The 24444-nt window shown below is 35.2% G+C and overlaps 2 protein-coding genes across 4 annotated transcripts in view; one reads left to right on the top strand and one right to left on the bottom strand.

The window, feature by feature from the left end:
• LOC101894648 (bridge-like lipid transfer protein family member 1) overlaps positions 1-24444 on the top strand; it is a 34589-nt gene that overhangs the window by 1611 nt on the left and 8534 nt on the right. Inside the window, exons 2-24 of one of the 2 annotated variants that reach the window (XM_005181513.4) lie at positions 3787-3922; positions 3984-4127; positions 4190-4317; positions 4375-6573; positions 6631-6999; positions 7061-7542; positions 7607-7819; positions 7883-8012; positions 8335-8754; positions 8823-9103; positions 9167-9293; positions 12678-13255; positions 14181-14517; positions 16539-17693; positions 17753-17917; positions 18026-18278; positions 20178-20277; positions 20549-20658; positions 20727-21044; positions 22803-23140; positions 23209-23341; positions 23408-23531; positions 23597-24343. In XM_005181513.4, coding sequence (XP_005181570.1) covers positions 3787-3922; positions 3984-4127; positions 4190-4317; positions 4375-6573; positions 6631-6999; positions 7061-7542; positions 7607-7819; positions 7883-8012; positions 8335-8754; positions 8823-9103; positions 9167-9293; positions 12678-13255; positions 14181-14517; positions 16539-17693; positions 17753-17917; positions 18026-18278; positions 20178-20277; positions 20549-20658; positions 20727-21044; positions 22803-23140; positions 23209-23341; positions 23408-23531; positions 23597-24343 — 8987 coding nt within the window. The remainder of the gene's footprint in view (positions 1-3786; positions 3923-3983; positions 4128-4189; positions 4318-4374; positions 6574-6630; positions 7000-7060; positions 7543-7606; positions 7820-7882; positions 8013-8334; positions 8755-8822; positions 9104-9166; positions 9294-12677; positions 13256-14180; positions 14518-16538; positions 17694-17752; positions 17918-18025; positions 18279-20177; positions 20278-20548; positions 20659-20726; positions 21045-22802; positions 23141-23208; positions 23342-23407; positions 23532-23596; positions 24344-24444) is intronic. The other variant, XM_011293378.3, reaches the window with a different exon arrangement.
• Positions 13185-14171, bottom strand: LOC131803862 (uncharacterized). Of its 2 annotated transcripts, none has more exons than XM_059125651.1 (4): positions 14036-14171; positions 13783-13919; positions 13463-13673; positions 13185-13399 (listed from the first exon to the last, which is right to left on the bottom strand). In XM_059125651.1, the coding sequence occupies exons 1-4, from the start codon at positions 14105-14107 to the stop codon at positions 13277-13279; spliced, it is 543 nt and encodes a 180-aa protein (XP_058981634.1). In that variant the 5' UTR covers positions 14108-14171; the 3' UTR covers positions 13185-13276. The 2 variants fall into 2 exon arrangements, with proteins under 2 accessions (XP_058981634.1, XP_058981633.1); XM_059125650.1 differs by having other exon boundaries at positions 14009-14161.

Raw genomic sequence — 24444 nt, 5'->3', positions numbered from 1 at the left:
TCCATGATTCCATCTTTTAGACTTAATTTTTTCAGACCTGTGGTGCGATTCACTAACTCATTTTTAAGTTACCGACAAAAGTCGGTAAAATTAAAATGTTTATAATTTCTGTAATTAACGGTAGGGTAGCGACCAAATCAAAGTAGTCGCTAAGATGTACCGATAGATAACTATGTTGTCAACTTCAACTAATTTTTTATATCAAAATTTTGGTTTTTAAGGTTATCGATTTTATCGGTAACTAAAGAAATGCGTAAGATAATCGCACTATTGGCTGCTTATTTACAGGCGCTCTCTCATGCTGTTGGACCTTTCTATTTTATGTTTATTGGCGCATCAGGACACAGATTTTTTTACCTATAATATGAAAGTTTGGATGATCCCCAAACAAGTTTGTAAATCTTCTTTGCCTTCAATGGGAACGATCGTCGTTCGGTGTAAATATAATTACCAAAGATGGTTGGCTTATATTTTGTGCTGCAACTCAAGTTTCGCAATGTCGCAAAGATTTGCTAAAAGGAAGCTTACAATTCAATACAACGGTTAGGATGACAAGACAGAACAATCTTGTAGGAAACATATTTTCCTGATAAAATTTCTCATGGATATTAGCCCAGAAAATTTATTATCACCAGCTTCTCATCGGCTGGAAGGTTGATTTTGATTTTTTTTATGTAATGTCTGTAATTTCAGCTAGTTTTCCCGTCTTATATTTTTTTTGGACAAGGACCTTTTCTTAGAGCAAATTTTACATAAGATGTGTCTAGTTATTCAAAATTGCAATCACTTGCATTTCTTCTCCTCCTATTTTTTAAAGGAAATCTGCCTGTTAACATTACTCTCACAGAAAGAAGTAGATGGACCATTTATACAGACCAATGGATTATGTTTAATAAAATTCAATATACCTTTAATTTGAATTTATTTTTATTGAAGACTTTTTTAACAATCGCAGAGTATTTGTATAAATATAACTGTACATTTATTCAATCTTAGTTGTGTAAACGTATGGAACTATTAAAAACTGTCGATAAATAGATCTTCAAAAGATAAATTTAAAGCTTTTATAAAAATTAATTTAAACCATTTTTTGGTAATCATAATCATAATCAAGTCATGTTAACATATCCTGTCACATAGGCCGTCCTCACCGTTGATAACAATACGCCGCTTGTCAACATATTGCACGTCTCCGAATTCTTTTGCCAAAGTTGCCTGGTAAATATTTAGCGCCGCCAAATTCAAACGTTTTGTGCCGGCCAATATTTACATGGTTTTACTCCTTTCCCCTCTCTTAACTGTTTTCCTCATTCGAGGCTGTGTTTAGTTGTCATATTTTTTCTTCATTTACAGCTGTTTATTGTGTGTTTGTTTTTATTAGCTTTCTTACCCCACCCCAAAATTCCAAACACCTGTTGAAGTTTGTGTTTGTAAACAAACCGGGACTTTTTTTATAAAATGTAAATAAAAACACAGCGCAATCACATGTACGTCTTGAGTGAGTGCGCTGCAATGATAAACACTTGTTGCTGTTTTTTGTAAATAACACAAATACACGGACACACACGCAATGAATTACTCATTATTTTTATTTACCAAAAAAGCCGGCATTTACCGATAACACGTCAAAATGATTGATTGTGTCGAAATGTGGTGGGACATGTGGTTTAAAGAAGGCGTGAGTGGGTGGGTGTGGTCGCGGTTCTTGGAGATTTTTATTTAATGGGGATACCAATATTGTATAAAGAATGAAAGTAATTTTAAAGCTATTTATACGATATACATTTGTGGTTTGATATAATATCATTAGTCATATTTTTGTTATGTATCCTCTAGGGTAATTTTGAAATTTGTACCAAGTACAAGTTTTTAGAATTTAGAAGAGATTATAGAATGCCATAGATATATAGAAAGGTCATTGGGCAATTGTGCTCATCCTTGGTCAAGATATGGACAAGCATAATTGTATTTTAACAGTGCGGTGGGAAGAGGGTTCCTTGTATTGATCAAGTGGAGAAAAGGGATTATAAAAAATTATATTTTAAAATCCAATGTAAACTTTTTGTACATTTGTAAAATGTTAATGAGACCAAGCATCGTACTTCTTATTGAAGCTGTAGAACAGCTTCGTAAAACTACAAAAAATTCAGCCCTGAGGCTATGCCCGCTTCCTATCAAAATTATATTCAACAAGTTGTTTTCATTAATTTGATATTTTTCCTCATTGCAATCAGCTGCAAAGAGCTAAAAATTATAGAAATGCCTAGATTTTGATTCATAAATATGGAATCTTTCGATACCATGGCAAAACTGGTTAAAAGCTTTAGTACTGAAAGTTTCTTTTAATCATTGTTTTTGAAAATTTTTTTGATTTTAATTTCAGTTTTCAATAAGTACAGGGTGAAATAAAAAAAAACTGCAATAGAGTCAAAAAATGTCGGAAATAGCATCAAATTTTAGAATAAGTTAGATTTGTTCGAATTAGTCACCATTGGCACGAATTATGGCCTACGGTCAATTAAACCGTCACACGCTGCCCGAATGTTGCTCTGCGGTATTTTGGCCCATTCCCGGCGAAGCGCTTGCTTGAAGTGATCGACACTTTGGTATTTTTTTAGTGCCAACCATCCTTTCCAAAATACTCCAGACACAGTAGTCCAACGGATTGGTATCCGGAGATTTTGGTGGCCATTGTGCGCTGAAAATGAAGCGAAAACCCTTATTTTGCAACCATTCTTGGGTGGCCCGTGCTGAGTGCGATGGTGCTGAATCCTGTTGGAATGTCCAAGGTCTGCGGCCATAATGTTTGCGTGCCCAAGGCTTTAATACACCCTCCAGAATATTTTCGCGATAATATTCGGCATTTATTCTGATGCCACGGTCGACCAATACGAGCGAAGAGCGACCATCGGCTGTTGTGGCGGTCCACACCATCACTATGGCTGGCGCTTGAGTTCTGGTGGGCAACCGAAGGTGCACATTTTCAGCTGACATCTTTAGCAAGCAAACACGATCATTTTGTTTGTTTACAAATTACTGGACAACGAATGTTTTCTAATCGGAGAAAACCAAATTCGGCAGTTCACCACTTTCGGCCAAGCGAAGCAACTTTCTGTTGCGAAGTAAGTTCTTGCACTTTTTGGAATTTCAATGACTTTACCCCGAGTTCATTTTTTCAATATTTTCCGAATGAAATATTGCGATATGTTCAGCTCACGAGCCACTTCTTCACGAGTGACTTCTTTACTTTTCGAACCATTTCTGCTGATGTTGCTGTTTTCTTCCGTCTACTTCCTTGACGGCGTGCTAAGCTACCAGTATCACGGTAAAGAGCGATGGTACAAGACACAAAAGATCTATTCATATGTATATTGGAGTGTTCTAACTATAGCCTCTTGTTGTTTTCCAGACAAATATAAAGAAACCACTCACCCTTGAATTCCATCACGAATAACTTTTTTTCTGGAAAATTCTCACCAAAATGCTATTGTACGCTTGTAAACAATATAATAAGCTGTCACTGGAATAATTTTAACAGCTGTCGGAGGAGTGGTTTAGAAATGACAGCAGTCTGAATTTGTTTGCAGTTTTTTCATCTCACCCTGTATAGACAGTGGGAAGTTAAAATGTTTTTCGAATAGAGGAATTTCTTTTTTGTGTCCACAACGTTTTCATTGGTTCAATTTCTCAGTTTCTAAAAAATATGTTATTTTTTTTAATTATTATAAAGTTACTGTTACTGCTTCTTCAAAGTTATACTAAAATTATTTTTTTTACTATTTTCAGATATGGCTTCTATGTTCACTGCTAACATCTATAACATGGGTAACCTACATCACATTTTACAATTCCCGTTTAATGGGAATGCTAATAACAAAAATAGCCAATCGTTGGTTTATCAAGGGAGCTTTCTTTAAAATAGGTAAGGTACTCTTACATAACATTCATCTAATCGTACTAATTCTTTATTCGCACACTTACAGGATCTGTAGCTTTAAATCCTTTAGCGGGCAAAATAATGTTTCGTGATTTTGTCTACATAACATTCGACTATTCTGTTCGGGTACAAGATGGCTATTTCATATTTCGTTGGTGGCGTTCATATGTACCCAAGGATGTATCCGAAGGTAATATCGAATTAAACAAAATTTTCTTTGGAAAAAATTAAAAAAATGTTTTTTTTTTTCAGATTTGTCCCATTCGGATACCAGGTTATCAGTGCAATTAAATGGCTTTGAATTGCACATCTACAATCGTTCACAGTTGTATGACGAACTGGAGAGAACATTTGGTTTGAAGCCATCGGTTTTGATACCGGTAGGTTTTCTTGATCATCTAAAGAAAAATAATATTAATGTATGTTTTTAATTCCAGACCGATTCCCTTTCGACCGAGGAACGCATCAAACTGAAAGAGCACACCATGAACATGGAAAATGCCCGTCAAAGTAAACGACAAAGTGTCAAACATTCCGAAGCCATGAAAGCCACAACATGGCGTGATCTCATACCAGTGATTAAAATTGATATATGTTCGGGGCGTTTTGTATTCGGTAACCGTTTGACGCCCACCACCCTTTCCATATCGATGGAGGAGGCCCATTGTACATATAGTACCAAACCGGCTGTGTGCCGTTTGGATCATTTTATGCATTTCGTCAAGGCCAATGTGGAGAACGCCAAAGTTATGTTTGCTCCCAGTCCCAAATATACGGGTTTGGTTGATGAGCCACCACGTTATATGGGTGAGGGATTTGTTGTGATGATGTCCAATCAAATGGATTTATATTTCTATATGGATGAGCCGGGTGTTGTGCCCGAGGAGCCAGTCCACATTACTTTGGCCAATGGTGATACAGTGGAGCCCTCCCTCCCCGTCTTGGGTATAAATATCAAATGTTTAAAGGGCACCGATTTCAGCTATGGTCCCTGGGCCGATAGACAACGGGATCATTTATTTAAATTTTTCTATCCTCCCGATTGGAAGGAGATGCAAGTAACACCAATGCCCAAGCCGGGAGAACTGCGTAGTTATCAAAGTTTTGATGTAACGTTGTGTGTCCTAAATGAAGCCACCATAGATATTTTATTCTCCAAGGAGAAGGAAACAAATGCCATGCACATCACTGTGGGACCTGCCTCCTATGTTGAAGTAACCATACCCTGGGTAACACATCCCGAGGGTTACACCTCCAAAATCCAAGGTCAATTGTTTCATGTGGAGGCCACAACCTCCTTGCAATATCGTAGTTTGGCCGAATTTGAATCCCTGGAATATAAAGTGCGCATACACTACCCCACCAAATGGAATGCCCCACAAGATTGGAGCATATCCCTGGCTGGATGCAAGGCAACTGCATACATCGTCTATAAACATAAATGTTTCTTTCAAGATCTCATCGAAGATTGGGCCAGCAAAGCCAGACCGGATATTTTATCCTTTGTGCCATATACCTGTAAATTTAATATACTCCTCAATGAATTTGAAATTCTTACATTGTGCAATGAATACAATTGGATTGATTGTTCCAGTGCCAATCAGGAAAACAACCATTTGGCTTTTTGTGGTGATGTTTTTGACATGAGTTTTGCATTGCCTTTTGAAGATTTTCTGCCCAAAACTGTTACATTGAAATTCTGGATTCATGGCGAGGGCTTGGATTTGAGCCTCTATGTACCGGAAGTATCCTCAACAAGGCCCATAGTACTGGCCATAGATGAAAATGCCCGTCTGTTGACCAGAAGTGGTAAAGTGAAAACAAGACCAGAGTTATACACCAAGAAATGGCGCAAGATTTGTCAACGTTCGGCGGGTTGGATCGACTGCTGGACGGTGCCAATTGTGGCCTTATCAATACAATATGTCTATCATCCAGCACCACCCTTGGGGCCAGATCCCCAGGCCGATATAACAACACCTGAAAAAGAAGAAATTTTGCTCAGTCCCATGCGTATACCGAAGACCAGAAAATCGCCCAATCCCAATTGGCAAAAGGCCGCCGAACAACAGCAGAAATTTGATCCCTCAACGCTGCCGGCCGATCATGTTACAGTGGAGCTGGAAATTGGTTCTTCTGTGCTCATGTGTTATGGCAATGTGTTGAGAAATTTTATAAATCTCAAAGAGAACATATTTGGAGAAGATCAAAATTTCACCGACATGGAACAATCAAATGTTAAGACCAAAGAAACCGTCATACAACCACCCATAAATCCCAAAGATCAGCTATTATCGAGAGATAAAGATTTGGCCACAAAATCCATATCAGAAGTTACTGTGCCCGAGGAGAAACAAAAACCATTCGATCCTAGATTATATAGACCTCTAGAGGTTGTAGTATCGGTGATTATACACGACATACAGGCACATGTTATGAAAAACTGCAATGAAAATGATCCACCATGTCCTGTGGTGTTGATTGAACGTTTGGGCTTTGAGATGAATAAACGTTATCACGAGACAACTTTGCAAGTTTTGGTCAGCCCTTCATATTTGATAACATCGGATTTGGTGCCAAGACAGAATCGTGATAAACATATCAATCAGGGACATTTAATGTTGTCGGCAGTGCAGGTAGGTAAAAGTATATATATTTTTCGGATTGTAAATTAATTCGATTTTTTATTCTAGGTTCGTGGCCATGCCATGTTTAGTAATGAAGGTTGTGCTTTAGATGAGGATACCCTGGAGTATTCTTGGCTTGTAGAGGTCCAGTTGGGAAAACTCTCGGGTAAATTGACCCTTCCCCAGTTATTTAATGTTGCTGTGGGCCTAGAGACGTTGGCTCTGCTAGCTGTGGATCCTGAGAATTGTTTGAAATCACCCAAAACTGTACGCAATTGCCATCATGGTGTACCCAGTAATCAATGTCCCCACACCAAAGAGGAAAACAAATACAAATGTCCCTCGGCGGAGGATATTAAATATAAGATGACTAGAGTTTCTGTAGATGCAGTAGATGTTTATTTAATCGAAAGTGGTACAGCTTTACATGCTTGGGTAAGTTCTATGAAAAACTTCATATTCGATTAAATTTAAGTCTGGTTTTTATTTTTCCTAGATCTCACCCATACGCCTGGCCAATTGTAATTTACACGGGCAACGTGTCAAATCGGGCATATCCGGCTTGCTACCCTCAATCTTGATAAGACTGTTTATGTTAAATGCTGGTTGTACAACAAACATGACAAATTCATATAACACAAATACCACGGGCAGCAATCGTTCGGGTAAATTACGTAGAGCCGATCAGGAGTCTGTTAAATCGGATATACATCATCATGGCACCCATCCGGCCAAGGGAAAACGTAGCTCGAATTCATTTTCTCAGCGTAGAGATTCCCGCGAGGAGAGTTCCCGTAAGTTGCGTGATAGCTTCTCGGAATGTAGGAGACCAAATGCTGGCGGGACTACAGCGGCATATGATAGTGAATTCTTTGAAAATTGGGTTGAAGTTGGTTGCACCTCATTGGGACCCATACTATTGGAGGGAGCATCAGCATTGCCCATACCCGATCATAAATTACATTTGGTGCAGCATAAGTAAGAGTGCTAAGAATCAATGGAGAATGTGTATTTAATTTGTATGATTCTCTTCTCATTTCAGTTTCTTGCGGGAACATGACATGAAATATAAACGTTTGTGGTTCTTGTGGTCAAATCCGGCAACAACGTCCAGCAATATTACTGGTGTTGTGGATATATCACGTTGTGGTTGTATTGGTGGTTGTGCCTTCTTTGGTAGTAATCGTAATGGCTTGAAGTTCTTTAAACCATCCGCCCAGGATCTACAGGACAATTATAATATTGCCAGATATTTGTAAGTGGAGAATTATGGATTATTTTGGATGTGTTATTTAATTGGATTATTGGATATTTTCAGCATTATAAACAACAATAAAGATTTTGGCTTTGGAGAGAGTATTTTACATCAAGGACAGTTGGTATTCCATACACCGCCATATAGTTTGCATTCAGTCTCACTGCATGATTCTGCCGAATTTACTGGAAAGGTGGGTAATTTGGCTTCAAATGCCTGCTTCTCTAAAATTAGTTGAAAGCAAATTCGATTGAAAATGTCAAACCTGTGATTTTGAATGAAATTTTTAATATATTTAATATATTTAACAATTTCGCGAAACAAAAAAATCTATTTCGGTTAGTTTTCAATGGGCAAAGATAGAAACTAGAAAATTACGATTTTTTGAAGAGGGTCAGGCATCCGGGATAAATTCAAAATCAGAGATATTGCCTTTATTCAATCGTATTTTCTTTCGAATTTTTGTTTATTTTTTCGATTTCTATTTTAATTTATTCTTTGTTTTTTGAAAATAGGGAAAACTCTATCGTCCTCCAACCGCCGTTAATGGTAGTTTGAAAAAATCCGATTTGGCTGGCAAAGATATAGTGGGAGCAAAAATGAAGTTAGGTGGTGCCTCAACCCTGGACAAGGATATGAATGGCCGCAAATCTAGAGAAAGTATTGGCTCACCCAATACACTGGAACGTAGAAGCAAACGTTATTCATATTCAACAACACGACAAACATCTGTAGAAGTTCCTTATGCCCGTCTACTGGATAGTCCATCGAAAAAGATCTTACGGCAAGATTCGGCCGATTCACAAATTGTGGTCTATCGCCGAGGTTCCGATTCGAATAAATCGCAAAATAATACACTGCGTGTGTCACCACCGAAGACAAGTATATCTGATTCTCGTTTAACTGGCGAGGCCAATGTTGAAGATGAATTGGAGGTGAGAAATAAAAAGAGAAACATTTACGTTTTCTACAAAAAAATAATTGAATATTTCTTTTTCATTAGATACCCGATGAAATGTCGCATTCTGCGCCCCATTCACATCCCTTGGAATTTGAAATTGCCGACATCAATATGCAGTCACAGCTGCCAAGTGATCTAACAAATGGTGAACATTTGACTAGGGAAGTTCAACGAACCATATCTCTGACATCGGAGAATCCCTCCGAAATGTTTTTCTCTGCCGAAGAAGATATCTCCAATATGATGTCTCAAAGGGGCTCAATTAAAAATCACAATGGTTCCATTATATTTTCTGGAAAGAAACGATTTTCTTCTGATTTGAGGTGAATTTTTAAATTATATTCGAGAAAAAAATAAAAATTATTAAATGTATTTCTTTTAAACAGCATTGGCAATCAAAATGAAAATGCTACACTGTCATCATTGAATACCTATAGAAGTGATTTGGAAATCCATGCACCAGAACCCAATGTAAAATCCCTGTCAAAACGTCCCCAAAGCACCACCGAATTGGTAAGTATTTTCCTTGTTTCTTTTATATACATTTTTTCAATTCAAAATCCCCACCTGAAATTTTAAATCAAACTCATATATATCTACGTTTTTCTAAAGCTAAAGAAACGCATTTAAAATAAACTAAAATTCATTTAATTTTTTTTTGGTATAAAATTTTCTAAACAAAAGCTAAAGTAAAGTAACAAACAAAATCTAAAATTACCTAGCTTTTTATATTAACTCTGTAAATTAAGCAAAACAGTTTGTCTCAGTTTCATTATACAAAACGAAAATTCAAATTCAAAATCGAAATCGAAATCGAAATGTAACAAATTCCAACTAATCTCAACTATTTGTTTCAAATTCTTTTCAAAACTGTTTTTACCTATTTTTCTTTTGCATGACATCCCCCTTTCTTTCATGCCTCTTTTGTGTACATAATTTCCCCAAAACATTAACATGTTTTTTTTTTTTAAATAAAAATCATCATCTTCCCACTAATTGAAATTGAAATCTTTAAACTCAAAATTGTATATCGTATAAAAAAACCAATCCCATCAATTTCATAGAACGAAGACGTCAGACGTATTCATGGTCTTGCTACACCAATCAGAAAACTTACATCAAGACCTGAGTATCGACATTTTATTCATGATGTGAGTAGTTTTTACTAGACTATATATTTCTTTCTAAAAAGAACAACACATTTCCAAAACCTCCCCTTTAAAAAACTATTAGACTGTTTTTTCTACTCTACTCTATTGTTTTCTAGAATCTGTTTTATTGACTTAGTTTCACTTCTGTTCTTTAGTTGGTTTCCTCTAAACTTAGTTGGAACTTAAAAAAAAAAAACGAAACAAAACAAAAAATAGTACAATTGGCCCATTTGTTTGTCTTTATGTAGTACAAATTGGTAGTTAGGTATCTATTTAATTTAGCATTTTGTTTCAATATTGCAAACATTTTTCCCAAAACGTGAAGTTTTGTAAAATGTTTATTCTTTTTTTAATAATTGGATTTTTTCTATGTTGGCATGTCGTTGTTGTGAATGATAAAAAAATGTTGTTTGATTTATTATCGGAAAATGAATAAGTTTTGCACGATTTTTTAGTTATATCTTTTTGTATAGATACAATGTCGTGTGTAGACAAATGTGTGTAGGTTTATTTCATATTTTTTAAACTGATGTGATTCTGGCCGAGCTCTCGGGGTTTGGTATTTTGTATTGGTCTGTAGTTTTCATTTTTATATCCTCCACCATAAAATTGAGTTTATATTCGTCGTGGACTTATAATATAAATATTTATGATTAGCTTAAAATTCAAAGGCCTTCGGTCTGTCCGTCTTCTGAAATCACAATAGAATTCGCACAATTGAAGAAAGAGTCTGTGTTGTTTTGTAGCGAAAATGGACTATATGTACCAAGCTCTGCGTATAGCTCCATATAATTTTATTTATTTATATTCAATGGACTGGACTGTTCCAAAAACTTCTATACATAACTACTGTAAAAAAATTGTATTTTCGGTAATTCGGAGTTTCTGTCAACATTTACTAATTTCTGTCTCAATTGATTTGTCTGTGGGCAGATTTACTCCTCGATATTTTAATGGGTTTCCAACATAATCGGCTGTAATTAGATTTGTTTGGCTTCTTTGTGGATAGAATAACTTCTCTTTAAAATATTTGGTATTGCCTTCGTAGTCTGGCGAATGACTAAATCGCTCTTAATCCTTCGAAAAAAATAAGGATGGCAACTCAGTCATATTTAACAACAGAATCGATCATGTAATTGGCCATATCTGTGTGAATAATTAATATCTCTAATAATTTTACTATTACAAGAACAACAACAAGGCAGGTCCCATTTTGCTCCAACTTTGCAAATCCTAATATTTGCATTAGTTCTAGGCCAGGTGAGAAAATGGACAATATCCGTCGAGTACCTTCCCCACAAAGGGTCAAAATGTCCGACTCCATTCAGACTGATCTTGTATAGAACGGACCATTCCTTCTGGTGCCTCCCCCACAAAGGGTCAATGTTTTGTATAACCAAAACTATCATTAAATCCGAAATAAGCATTCGGCTCTCTTCAAATTACACACATCACAATATTTTTATTAACACAAGGTCTGGTGTGAATATAGGATATATTGGTCCTTTCCTTCTGGTACCTCCCCCACAAAGGGTCAAAATTTTGAGTATCCATGAAGCTCATTAAACGCGAAATTAATATCCGATTTCATTAAGACTTGGTACATCTCAATATTTTCATCAACACAAGATATGTTATAAAGATGGTAGAAATCGGACCATTCCTTCTGGTACCTCCCCCACAAAAGGGTCAAATTTTCATCAACACAAGATATGTTATAAAGATGGTAGAGATCGGACCATTCCTTCTGGTACCTCCCCCACAAAAAGGGTCAAAGTTTTAAATAACCAAAACGATAATAAAATCCGAAATAAGCTTTTGGATATATTCAAATTGCACATATCACAATATTTTTATTACCCCAAGGTCTGGTGTGAAGATGGGATTTATCGGTCCATTCCTTCTGGTACCTCCCACACAAAGGGTCAATTTTGGGTATCAATTAACCTCATAAAACCCGAAATATTTCCATCAATACAAGATCAGTTATAAAGATGGTATAGATTTCTTCTGGTACCTCCCCCACATAGGTTTCAAGATTTTGAAAAACAAAACTCTCAAAGAAAGCGAGATATGCATCCAACTCTCTTCAAATTTCGTACATCCAAATATTTTTGCTACTGCATAATCTGTTGTGAAGATGCCAACCCCTTTTGGTGTCTCACCCTCAAAGGGTCTCAATTTCCAATATTTATATCTGTCATAACTTGCGAACAAGTCGGTGATTCTTTACAACTTGCTATATCTATATATTTATACTAACCAGAAATCTGATATGAATATGTAGTTTATCAAAAATGGCCAACAGCTTCGGAACCTCCCCCTAAAGGGTAAATAGTTTGAATAATCATAATTCAAGGCTTGGGGGTATACATCTGTCGCAAACCCTACTGATACTATTTTACTTTTTTCCTATAGAATCCTTGCATAAAGTTTTAAAGAAATCCGGGAATCCTACGTTTTGGTGTTTATCCCAAATACATTGTACGGACAAGTGTTTAAACTATTCCCAATAAAAGATTGATTATTAAAACCGACTGAATTTTCATTGTATAGTTATATTTATCATTTTACTCTTTTATATTAAATTTATGTTAAGAATGTCTTTGCATCATTTTAGATATAGTGTGAAACCAAAAGAAATGAAACGTTTGCACCAAAAACCTTGCCTTTAACTAAAAGAAACATTTACTTATCTACATTTTGTATTTATCTATTTTCTTTTTAATACCACTTCAAATCACAGGTGGACTCCAGAGCATCATCGTCGGGAACACCCTCCTTATCGTCGAATTCCTTTATCTCAGCCATGTCGTCACAAGAAGATGTTGCCTTGGTCAATTTGCATCAACAAGTGAATCGACCCATTATCGATTCACCCCTTCTCATGGCCAGCTATTTGAATCATTTATCGCAAGTGAAATGTTTCAATTGGACCTCATGTTCATTTCCATCGGGTTTGGATGTATTTTCAACACCCCTATTTCATGAAAATGAAAACGGAGGCCTAACCTATATTGGCAGTAAAATGGTACCACATTTTGATTTATACTCATCGTGGAGAGAAATAAAAGTGGTGCCACGTTACGAAAACACAACGGGCAGTAATAGTTCGGCCACATTTATGGGTGGTCCTAAATCCCATCCCTGGGATCCTAGTGTTCTGCTGAAGGAAGAAGAAAGTGATAAATCTACAAATGGTTTTGATGATGGGGAATTTATGAGTCTGCAGGCAGAGGGAGCGGCATGTACATCGGTTGTGGCCCGTCTCAAGGGTCAGGTTAATGTGTTTTTAACACCTTTATTGTTGGAGGGACTACAAAGGTAAGTGCAATTATATATATTTTAATTTCTTTTGACGCGAACAAGTTCTTTTAGACTAGGAAAGTTATTTAGATTCAAATCATCTGATTCGTCGGTATCTCTGGGAAATGATTCATGTAATTGTTGAATATATGCTTCATTTGCCTGAATTATTTGAAGAGAGGAATTTTAAAGATCAGGAAAAGGCATTTTTTAAAGTGAATATACCTGTTCCTCTCTTTTTGTTCGTTGGTATTGGTCATCAAGTTCAATAGGAGTATCGTCCCTGGATTTATCAATTAAATCATAATTTAAGAGATTGTTGTCCGTTTTCATGGTTTTCTGCTCTGCCTCTTCTTCTGTGGCATCATATAAGTCAGGGTAACTAATGACATCTGGATTTATGTGTTGATCTTTATCTGTGTTTCTATTATAAGAGCTGCAATGTAAAACTATGATCTCTTCAGAAGGATAAGCAGTTTAATAAAACCTCCTTTTAAGACCATTTCATTTGCTCCTTGGGCAGTTTTGTATGACATAAATCTTACCTGTCATAATCATAGTCATCATACAGTTTTTTCTCCAAATCGATCAATTTATTAAGAACCCGTAAATCATCAAGGGAGAGATCACTTAAACCCTGTTTTAAGTTTTCATCGGAAATACTGTTAGTCGGAAAGTCTTCCTGCAAGGAACAACATAAAAAAATTAAATATGATTTTTTATAAATCGGGGATAAACGTTGAAAAATTCGTCTGATTCGCTTTGTCTTACGTCTATATAACTGCTAAATTTACTCACAGAAATCGCCAATATTCTCTCATGACAGCCCAATAGCAAAATGATAAAAATAAAACTATTTTGAATAGACATTTTTATTGTATTTTCTTCTGTTTTATTTCATTACTTGACAATTAATATTTTATTTTTTTTCTCCTACTTTCAGAATGGTCGAATCGGCAATACCGACATTTTCAAATATGCACCTACTAACCGTTGTCAACTATATACACTCATCGTGTATAGCGAAAGTTAAGAATGATAACATCTTGAAACGTGATCAATCTTTGAGTTATTGGTCTCAGGTCCATTCAAATTCAAAACGTTCAACAACCGAAAGAAATCTCTTAGGTCCTGGTGATTCATTTTTAAGTGATGTCTACGAGGAGAGTATATCGACGAAGACACAGGGTTTAATTGTTCTACCCAAAGTCAGCATAACAATGTTGCAATCATCCATTATCGAAGAAGTTATATCGGTGGCGGCATTGGATAATGTGCAGGTAAGACCGAAGCAAGTGATGTTTGAATTATGGAATTTTTTAGGAATCAGACTGAATTGAAAAAATATTACCCATTGTAAAATCTAAAAATTGCATGACTTAAAACTCTCAAAAAATCCACGACTAAAGCTTTAGATCTTAAACCCATCCCTGGTTAAACAAATTGAAAACCAAAAATCTTGAAATAATCTCAAAAATCCTCGATTAAAAATATTTTTATAAATAGCAGGTTAAAAAAATCTTAAACATTTTTGAATTAAAAATCTTTTTAAAAATCAAAAATCTTGAAAATGCACAATTAAAAAAATCTCAAAAATTTCCGATTAGAAATTTTAAAAAATTCAAGATTGAAAATATTTCTTAGAGGTCTACGATTTGAACCCTTAAACAACAACTCAGATAGTCCTTGAAAAAATATCTGGAAAAATCCACGATTTCGGTTCTGATAATCCTTAAAAAAATTTCTTTAAAAAGTTCACGATTATGGTTCTGATAATCCTTAAAAATATTCTTTAAAAAGTCCACGATTAATCTTCTGATAATCCTTAAAAATATTCTTTAAGAAGTTCACAGTTATGGTTCTGATAATCCTTAAATGTAGTCTTTAAAAATCCACAGATATAACCTCAAAAATATTTTTTAAAAAATCCACGATTATGGTTCTTATAATCCTTAATTATGGTCTTTAAAAATCCACGGTTGTAACCTCAAACATATTCTTTAAAATATCTACGATTATGGTTCTGATAATCCTTAATTATTGTCTTTAAAAATCCACTGTTATAACCTCAAAAATTTTTTTTAAGAATTCACGATTATAACCTCAAAAATATTCTTTAAAATATCCACGATTATGGTTCTGATGATCCTTAATTATGGTCTTTAAAATCCACTGTTATAACCTCAAAAATTTGCTTTAAGAATTCACGATTATAACCTCAAAAATATTTTTTAAAAAATCCAGATTATAACCTCAAAAATATTCTTTAAAAATCCACGATTATAACCTCAAAAATATTCTTTAAAAATCCACGATTATAACCTCAAAAATATTATTTAAAAAATCCACGATTATAACCTCAAAAATATTATTTAAAAAATCCACGATTATAACCTCAAAAATATTATTTAAAAAATCACGATTTTAACCTCAAAAATATTATTTAAAAAATCCACGATTATAACCTCAAAAATATTATTTAAAAAAATCCACGATTATATCCTCAAAAATATTATTTAAAAAGTCCACGATTATAACCTCAAAAATATTATTTAAAAAATCCAGGGTTATAACCTCAATATATATTTTTATAAAAACTCACGACTATAACCTCAAAAATATTCTTTAAAAATCCAGGGTTATAACCTCAAATTTTTTTTTTTAAAAATTCACGACTATAACCTCAAATTTCTTTAAAAATCGCATTAATAACCTCAAAAATATTCTTTAAAAAATCCACGATTATAACCGCAAAAATATTTTTTGAAAATCCGCGATTATAACCTCAAATATATTATTAAAAATCCACGATTTTAGCCCCGAAAATATTCTTTAAAATCCACGAATATAATTTCAAAAATACTCTTTAAAATTCGCAATAATAACCTCAACATTTTTCTTTAAAAATTCACGATTATAACCACAAAAAATATTCTTCAAAAATCCACGATTATATCCTCAAAAATATTATTTTAATATCCACGAACATAATCTCAAAATAATTCTTTAAAAAATCCTAAAAACTTAAACCAAAACATATTTTTGAAAATCCCCAATTACAACCAACAAATTATTATAATTTGATTTTAATTTACCAAGTAATTTGGTAATTTCTACAAATCTACGACTATTCACTAAATAGTCCTTGAAAAAATATTCCTAAAGATCCATGATTATCTGTTTAATTGCCCTTGAAAAGCTTTTCTTAAAAAAATTCACCTGAATTTGACCGTATAGTCCGAGAAAAAAATAATTCAGTAGATCAAAATCAAATATTATTAATTTAATTTTTATTTTACAGGATCTCAGCTGCGTCTCCCTTTTGACATTCTATATCGAGGGCGTTTCAACAAAATTCCATTTGGGCAAGACCACCCGAGCCTCAATGCACAATGTGTACATACAACAGACAGTGCAGTCGAATAGTCACAAAAAGGGTGGCATCATGAAGGGAACACGTGCCCTTTTGGCCCATCTATCATCCCAGTCACGACCCGACAATGTACAAGGTGAACCAATTCTAATTGAAACTTCGGAAAAACAATTAGAAGAACTTGTCATCACTCTGGACGTGGGGCGTGCACATGCCCAGCTGAGACGTTTAAAAACCGAAAGTACCACTGGGCAAGAATCGCCCATAATGGTGACCGCCATACCAGAACCTAAGAGTAAAGTTTTATTTGAATGCCTAAAAATGACCGACAACACAGGAGTTGATAGTATTGGTTATATTATGTTTGAATGTGGCCTTGAAGGTGTGGGTGTAAAAATCGTTAAACGTTCCCATTTTGAAAAGTCTGAAAACTCGAAAGAAGAATTGGCCGAAATGGCCGAGGATGGTGTACTCAATGATTTGGTGGAAAATGTTACGAATACCACGACGGCAGCGGCTGCCAATAACCCACAAATAGATGTTTCCACAACATCGAGAGCTGAGGCGGCGTGGCGTATGCTGACCAAAAAGCCGCCAACACCGAAGACTCCCAAAGAAAAATTCCAAACTGCCTTGGAAAATATAATTGTGACAGAACGTGTGGATAATCTAAATGATAATCGCAAATCTACACCCAAACCGCCAGTAATGGATGAGGATATTGAAAAGGGTAAGGGTACAAATCAGACGAAAGGAAAGCCGGAGGGTTTTGATAAAGTTGCAAACAAGGAAACGGACAAAACTTCGTCATGTGTTATTGAATTGAAATCGGTATGGCTTAATTTCGCTGCACCGCCATGTGTGCCGATAACACGAAAAATTGATTTGACACGTTTGGATTGGAACCTCTTGAGTACGGCGTCGCCAGCCATAACGGCTTGGATGAATCCCAGTAATCGTTTGGCCATTAAAATTGTGGCACTACTTAAAGCATTGCATACACGGCAAACTTCGGTGGCAGCTTGCCTTATGGCCGATGCATTGGAGAATGAGAAGATTCAGAGGAATCCAAAAATTAAAAAGGTATGTTAAGTGGTATGGAAGCCAAAATTGAATTATTTTACAATGATTAAATTTTCCAGAGTCGTTATGCCAATAACTATACCCTACTGTCGAAGACATTGCAAGAAGATCCCAGCTGTCAGTTGTGTTTCATTATGCAAAAATTGGTGCTTGATGAGGGCGTCCAAAAGGTGGAGAGAATTTTCAAACAGGGTGATGTACCACATCTTAATACTCTGAGACAGGTATGTAGGGAATAGATAATAACACACGGTTGACAATAAAGAGTTGTCACAGAAAAGATTGGTTTGAAATATGAAATGATTCCATTAATTTCTTGGTTCTATTCCCAGGGCATTATTGTTCTCAGTCGCCAGTGGAAGAATTCCCTCTACAATCCCATATTGTTTGAACATCAATACAAAAATAAATTGACACGTCCCATAAATGTTACCTTTTCATTCCCCCAAAACGAAGAGGAATGCGAAGATCCAGAATGTGAAGGTGATAATGATTTAGGGGCATATGCTGGTGTTGGAGACAATCCTGAAGAGAGTGAGAATGCTTTATTACTTGGGCAAACACAGCATCATCGAACTCATATTGGTATTTTTTTGATTAACGCTTTGTTTCATTTTGAACAGCTAAAAAAACTAGAAATTTTCTTTATCTCCTCTCGATTGAATTGTATACTCTTTGATGGATGTTTAAACTTCTCCAAAAAATGTCTAAAGAGATTTTTAGTTTTTTTCTAATGTTCAAAATATTTCCCTTGTTTTTAACCCAAAATTTTTATTTATTTTTTTTTTGTTAATTATTTTTTCTTTTTCTTCTTGATGCCTTTTTTAATTTTGAGTTTGTTGCTCTACACCTCTCACAAACGAGCAACGATTGTCTAAATTTCAATATTAATTTGCTTCAAGCTCTTACTCTCAGATCATTTCTTTGGATTCTGTCTGTTTTATTTTTAATTTTATTTTTCGAAAAAAGCATTTCAGTTCAAGGTTTGCTTGGTTGTCATCAGAGCCATTTTTCATATGCTATATGTATTTGTGTGTATGTATGTTACAATGCACCATGTCGCTGTTAAATCTGAATTTGGCCTCATGCACCTTATGTCCATATTGTCAATATCTATATGTGTATGTGCTATTATCCTCACTTGATATATGTTCATTAATTTTCCTGAATTAGAATAATTTATATATAGATATGTATATGTAAGTATCTGTGTATATGTACACTATGTGTGTGGTAAGTTTGTGCGGTTTTTTTATGGATATGGTGATTTTGGTGGCTTTGGAAATCTTAAGCTGAAATGCTAGCACTCTTGTTGACCCAAACATCATTGCAACAATTGTGTCTGTAATTTATTTTGCTATCAATATTGTTTCTTTTATCTATTTTTTAAATATAATTTGAACTTCTATAATCTTTTATTAGTTGAACAAAAAACAAGGTTGGTTGTTATAAATATGTGTCACATTATGGACAAACCTAACAGTATTGAGTGAATTGTAATGGAGCCTTTTCATTTCATAAACATCATAAAATGTATGGCATAATTATATAATGAAAGCGGGGTCGTGTGTTACTCAAATTAAAATCATATACTAAAATGTGTATACAGGGTGATATAAAAAAACTGCAACAAAGTCAAACGCCATAATTTTTACTTTTTTGCAAATTTTATTGAATGAAAGCAAAAAATGTCGGAAATAGCATCAAATTTTAGAATCAGTTTCGATTTGTTCGAATTAGTCACTTTTGGCACGAATTATGGCCTTCAAACGGCCAATGCCACTGTCACTCGCTGCTCGAATGTTGTTTTGCGGTATTTTGGCCTATCCCCGGCGAAGCGCTCGCTTGAGGTGATCGACATCTTGGTATTTTTAGTGTCGGCCAAGCGATGTAACTCTTTAGCTCTTTTGAGTCTATTTACTTTCTGTTGCGGTGTAAGTTCAGAGCCAAAATCATGGATTTTTAAAGAATATTTTTAAGGACCCTTAGAGTTGAAATTTAATTTTTTAAAGAAAAAGCCACAATCATCGTTTTCATAAAAAATATTTTAGGGATCTCAGAGGGATATTTTAAGAACAATTTTAAGGATCACAAAGACCCAGTTGTTCATTACCCAGAGAATATTTCAGAACCACGCCGCAATCATGGATATTTTAAAAGACTAAGACCAGATTGATAATATAAGTTATGGGTCCTGTGGGCTTCTTTATATTTCTCTATAAGGTAAATAAATGAAATGAAATAAGGGACTATGTAATAATATTTGGATACTTTTTTGTTTTTGCTTATTAAAGCAACAATCGAAAATCTTTCAAAGTAATTCTTATAAGAAAACCCTTTACAGCTCACTGAATATTATTACTGTATTGTAGTTACAGTTTACACCGAAAATCATAGCCATATTTATAGCACCAAACCATACAGAACAGAAATATCTTCCCATATTGTATCCAACTAACCATAAATATTAAATTACCAATATAGATTCCAATCAATTTGGCATGGCTTATCCAAGTGATGGTGTGCTACATGGATCACAACGTTCGACATCGACTTCACCAAATATTCATTTGACAAGAAGAGGGTAAGTTTGAAAATATTTATTATTGATACATGTAAATATATTTGTATATATTTTAAATATATTTGTATATATATTTTCATATGATCTACATATATTTTGTTTATTATGTCCTTCCATTTCTTGTTTGTTTTTTTTTTATAATTGATTGCAAACAATTTGTAAATACCAAAATCCTTTTTGAAATCCAACCAAATTGTGGGGGTTTTTCGGTTTGCAAAAAAAAAAAAAAAAAATAAAATAAATAAATAATTAAAATAACCAAAAAATACAGGAAAAGTTTAACCAAAGCTTCAACCTATTCACATGGCAATTCTTCCCGTTCCAGCATACAAATGTTGCCCATTATATCGGGCTTGGTTGATAAGCAAGCAGCAGAAATTGGTAAGTTTTATACCTATGGTGTAAAATTTAGTTTTATATATTTTACTGATATGTTTATTTTCCCCCAGAATATGGTGCCTTACAAGAGGGTTCCATCAGTTCCACAAATTCCGTGAATAAGTTTTGGCTAAGCTCTTCGGACAATCAAAAGGAGGACTTATACTTTTGGATGGCTAAGCAGCAGGAAAATAAGAAAAAAGAAGCATTTGCCGAAAAGGAAATTCTACGTCCAACGCCAGTTAGTAAAATGCCTGGAAATGTACCGCTGCGTCCGGGTATAATGCAGGACTCGATTACCCTCTTGGATGCCCATTTGATTTTTGAGCCTCTACTGACATGTCTGGGAGTTATGCCACAGCAAATGATTAATAAATTTTCCAATGCAGGTAGGTTTTTCATCTATTCGTTATCGAGATGACGACCTTTTGTAGGTTTCTTTATAAAAGGGATTTGTAAGCTTTCTATCTGTAGAAAATCTTTTTAATATATTCTACATCAAAAAATAATTTGATGTCTTCTTTCCATAGAAGACTTTTGGAAAACTTTCTGTCCAGAAGACCTAGTATTAAAAATACCCTTCTAACTCTTCAATTCCATAGATGGTTTTTTTGACCCTATTTTTTCTATCAACAGAAGATATTTTCGAGGCCTTCGTTCTCTATACGCCTGGTATCCATGGACTTTTAAAGGGCTTTTATCCATTTGTAATATGTTCTCTTTATTTTTAAATCTGTAATTATCTCAAATACAGGGTGAGATAAAAAAACTGCAACAAAGTCAAACGCCATAATTTTAACATATTTTAAATTTTATTGAATGAAATCAAAAAATGTCGGAAATAGCATCAAATTTTAGAATAAGTTTAGATTTGTTGGAATTGGTCACCTTTGGCATGAATTATGGCCTTCAAACGGCCAATGAAACCGTCACACGCTGCTCGAATGTTGCTCTCCGGCATTTTGGCCCATTCCCGACGATGTGCTTGCTTTAGTTGATCGACACTTTGGTATTTTGAATAGTCTAACGGAAGCGAGGAACCTCATTTTGTATCCATTCTTAGGTGGCACGTGCTCAGTGCGATGGTGCTGAGTCCTGTTGAAATGTCCAAGGTCTGCGGCCAAAATGTGTGCGTGCCCAAGGCTTTAATACTCCCCCCAGAATATTTTCGATTATGGTCGATTAATGCGAGCGGAGAGCGACCATCGCTGTTATGGCGGCCCACACCATCACCATGGTTGGCGCTTGAGTTCTGTTGGCCAACCGAAGGTGCACATTTTCAGCTGACCTCTTCGGCACGAGTATATTTTGTGTTTACAAACTGCTGGACAACGAACGTTTTTTCATTGGAGAAAACCAAATTCGGCAGTTCGCCATTTTCGGCCAAGTCTTCAGCTCTTTTGAGTCTATTTTCTTTCCGCTGCGGTGTAAGTTTTTGCACTTTTTGGAATTTCGAGCTTATTTTTCAATAGTTGCCGAATGGAATATTGCGTTATCTTCAGCTCATTAGCCATTTTTCGGCCACTGCGACGCGGGTTTCGTTAAAGCCGCTTTGTTACTTTTCGAACTATTTGTGCTGATGTTGCTGTTTTTTTTCCGTCCACTTCCTTGACGTCGGACTACGATACCAGTATCACGGCAACGAGAGACACACAAAAGATTTATCCACATTTAAATGCTGGAGTGCTCTAACAATAGGTACTTGTGGTTTTCCAGCCAAATATAAAGAAATGACACGATCACACTTGAATTCCATCACAAATACCTTTTTTCTGGAAAATTCTCACCAAAATGCTTTTGTACGCTTGAAAATAATATAATGACAGCTGTCGGACGAGTGGTTTAGAAGTGACAGCAGTCTGAAGTTGATTGCTGTTTTTTCATCTCACTCTGTATATTAAAAATATTTTTGTTAACTCTTTAATTCCATAGAAGATCTTTTAAAGATATTTAAAGGCCTTCTTTCTCTATACGATTTTAACGCCTGGTATCCATAGACTTTTGAGGGGCCATTTTTAATATGTTTCTTTATTTTGAAATCTGTAATTATCTTTTATAGGGAGGAAAAACTTCAGGCGTATTTTTCAATTAAAAACTCTTTATTTTGTAATACATTAAGATTTTTTTTTCTTTTTCCGCCCTCCCAGATATTTCATCATTGGAAAACTTTGGCACAAATCTATCACTGATTGGCACCTTCGATTCGATACGTGTGGATATTGTGGTCTCAGAGGCGGGGGATAAAAACAAAACGAAGACAACAAAATTGCCAAGCAAGAAGGCGAATGGTAGGCCAACCATAATGATGGATACTCCATTGTTTTTGTGTGAACGTGTTGGCATTGAATTGGAAGTCTTGAAGATGTCCGACGGAATGGTTGATACGGCTAGGCAGAATGTCATATATATGTCACGTAGACAAATGAAAAAACATACCAGTACTGTGATTAATTTTAGTATAAATATTAGATTTATTTCGCAACAGGTAAGTTTGAAATTTCAATACTAAGTATTTAAAATGGGATTGTTATATAATTCCTATTTGTATTTTAGGTCAACATGCCTCTATTGCGTTTATTACATCAGATAACCAATATGTATCAAAATGTTAAGGATGCCCAAAATGAATTCCATGACCAACCGGATATAAGTAAAAAATCAAATGCCAAGGATGAATATAGTTTGGGTAAGTTACGGGGGAACTTTCGACCATGCTTAAAACATTTTGTAAGTAATATATTTCTATTACTAGCCTCTGAACCCAATGATATTATGCCTTTTGGCTCCGTCTCGGATCGTTTCAATCACAATGAAAATTCTTCCGATGAGCGATATGATAAATTCAATGAAATGGTTACAATGACGCACACGGGAAGGTAAGCCATTGATAAAATAAAATAATAATTCCAAAACGAATGATGTTCATATAACTTTTATTCAGCAAAATGAGACCTCTCATTCAGCTGACACCTTCGCCAAGCGCCAAAAATCGTCCTCAATCATTTGCCCAAAAACTACGATCCACAGGGAAATCGGTAAAGGGCAAATTGGGTTATACCAATCTCAATGAATCATCTTCATCTCCGCTAAGAGATAGCCCAACAACATCCGTCTCAGAACATCATATGTTTAAACTATCGCTGGAATCAAAAGCTTCGCTTAATGGTGCCGGAGCCTGTGCCACTAGTGTTAGTGGCGATTATAATACAATAACTAAAAATGGTTTCACTGCCATTATACCACCTCTATTGGATACACCAAATTGTTGGAAAACTATTTTCCATTTATTGGAATTATACGGCACAATGCCAGAAACTAAAACGGTACAACAAAGGATTTCATTGACCAATGAAAAGAAACCATTTGGTGGTGGTTATGGCCGACAAGATACCCGCAACGATGATGATGATTTGACAAGTGCACCCACACCACTGCCACAACATAAGGAAATTTTCGATAGTAGCTCACAGGAGAAGACACGTTTGATAGTATTTGGTGTGGCCAAAATACACAAGACCCGTCTTTTGGCCACATTGAGTGGTCTTAAATTGGAAGCGGAAATAACCACTCTGAATGGTTCGGCAACGTGGCGTAAAAAGGCCAGGCCGGTTTCGTTGGAGTGTTCTCTCACCGGACAGGTGGGAAGAGCCATGATTGTGCTGCTGGAAGGTGTGGCTCCTAATCAACAGTAAGTATTAAGATTCGGAAATGAAATCATGTTTCGAAATTGTTATTTAAATTAAGCGTTTGGTGCTTTCTATACATAGAATAGCTTTTAAAGGTAAAATT

Source organism: Musca domestica, unplaced genomic scaffold (assembly GCF_030504385.1).
Source record: "Musca domestica strain aabys unplaced genomic scaffold, Musca_domestica.polishedcontigs.V.1.1 34, whole genome shotgun sequence".
In the NCBI taxonomy this organism is placed as follows: Eukaryota; Metazoa; Arthropoda; class Insecta; order Diptera; family Muscidae; genus Musca; species Musca domestica.
This window is presented reverse-complemented; position numbering and strand designations above follow the sequence as displayed.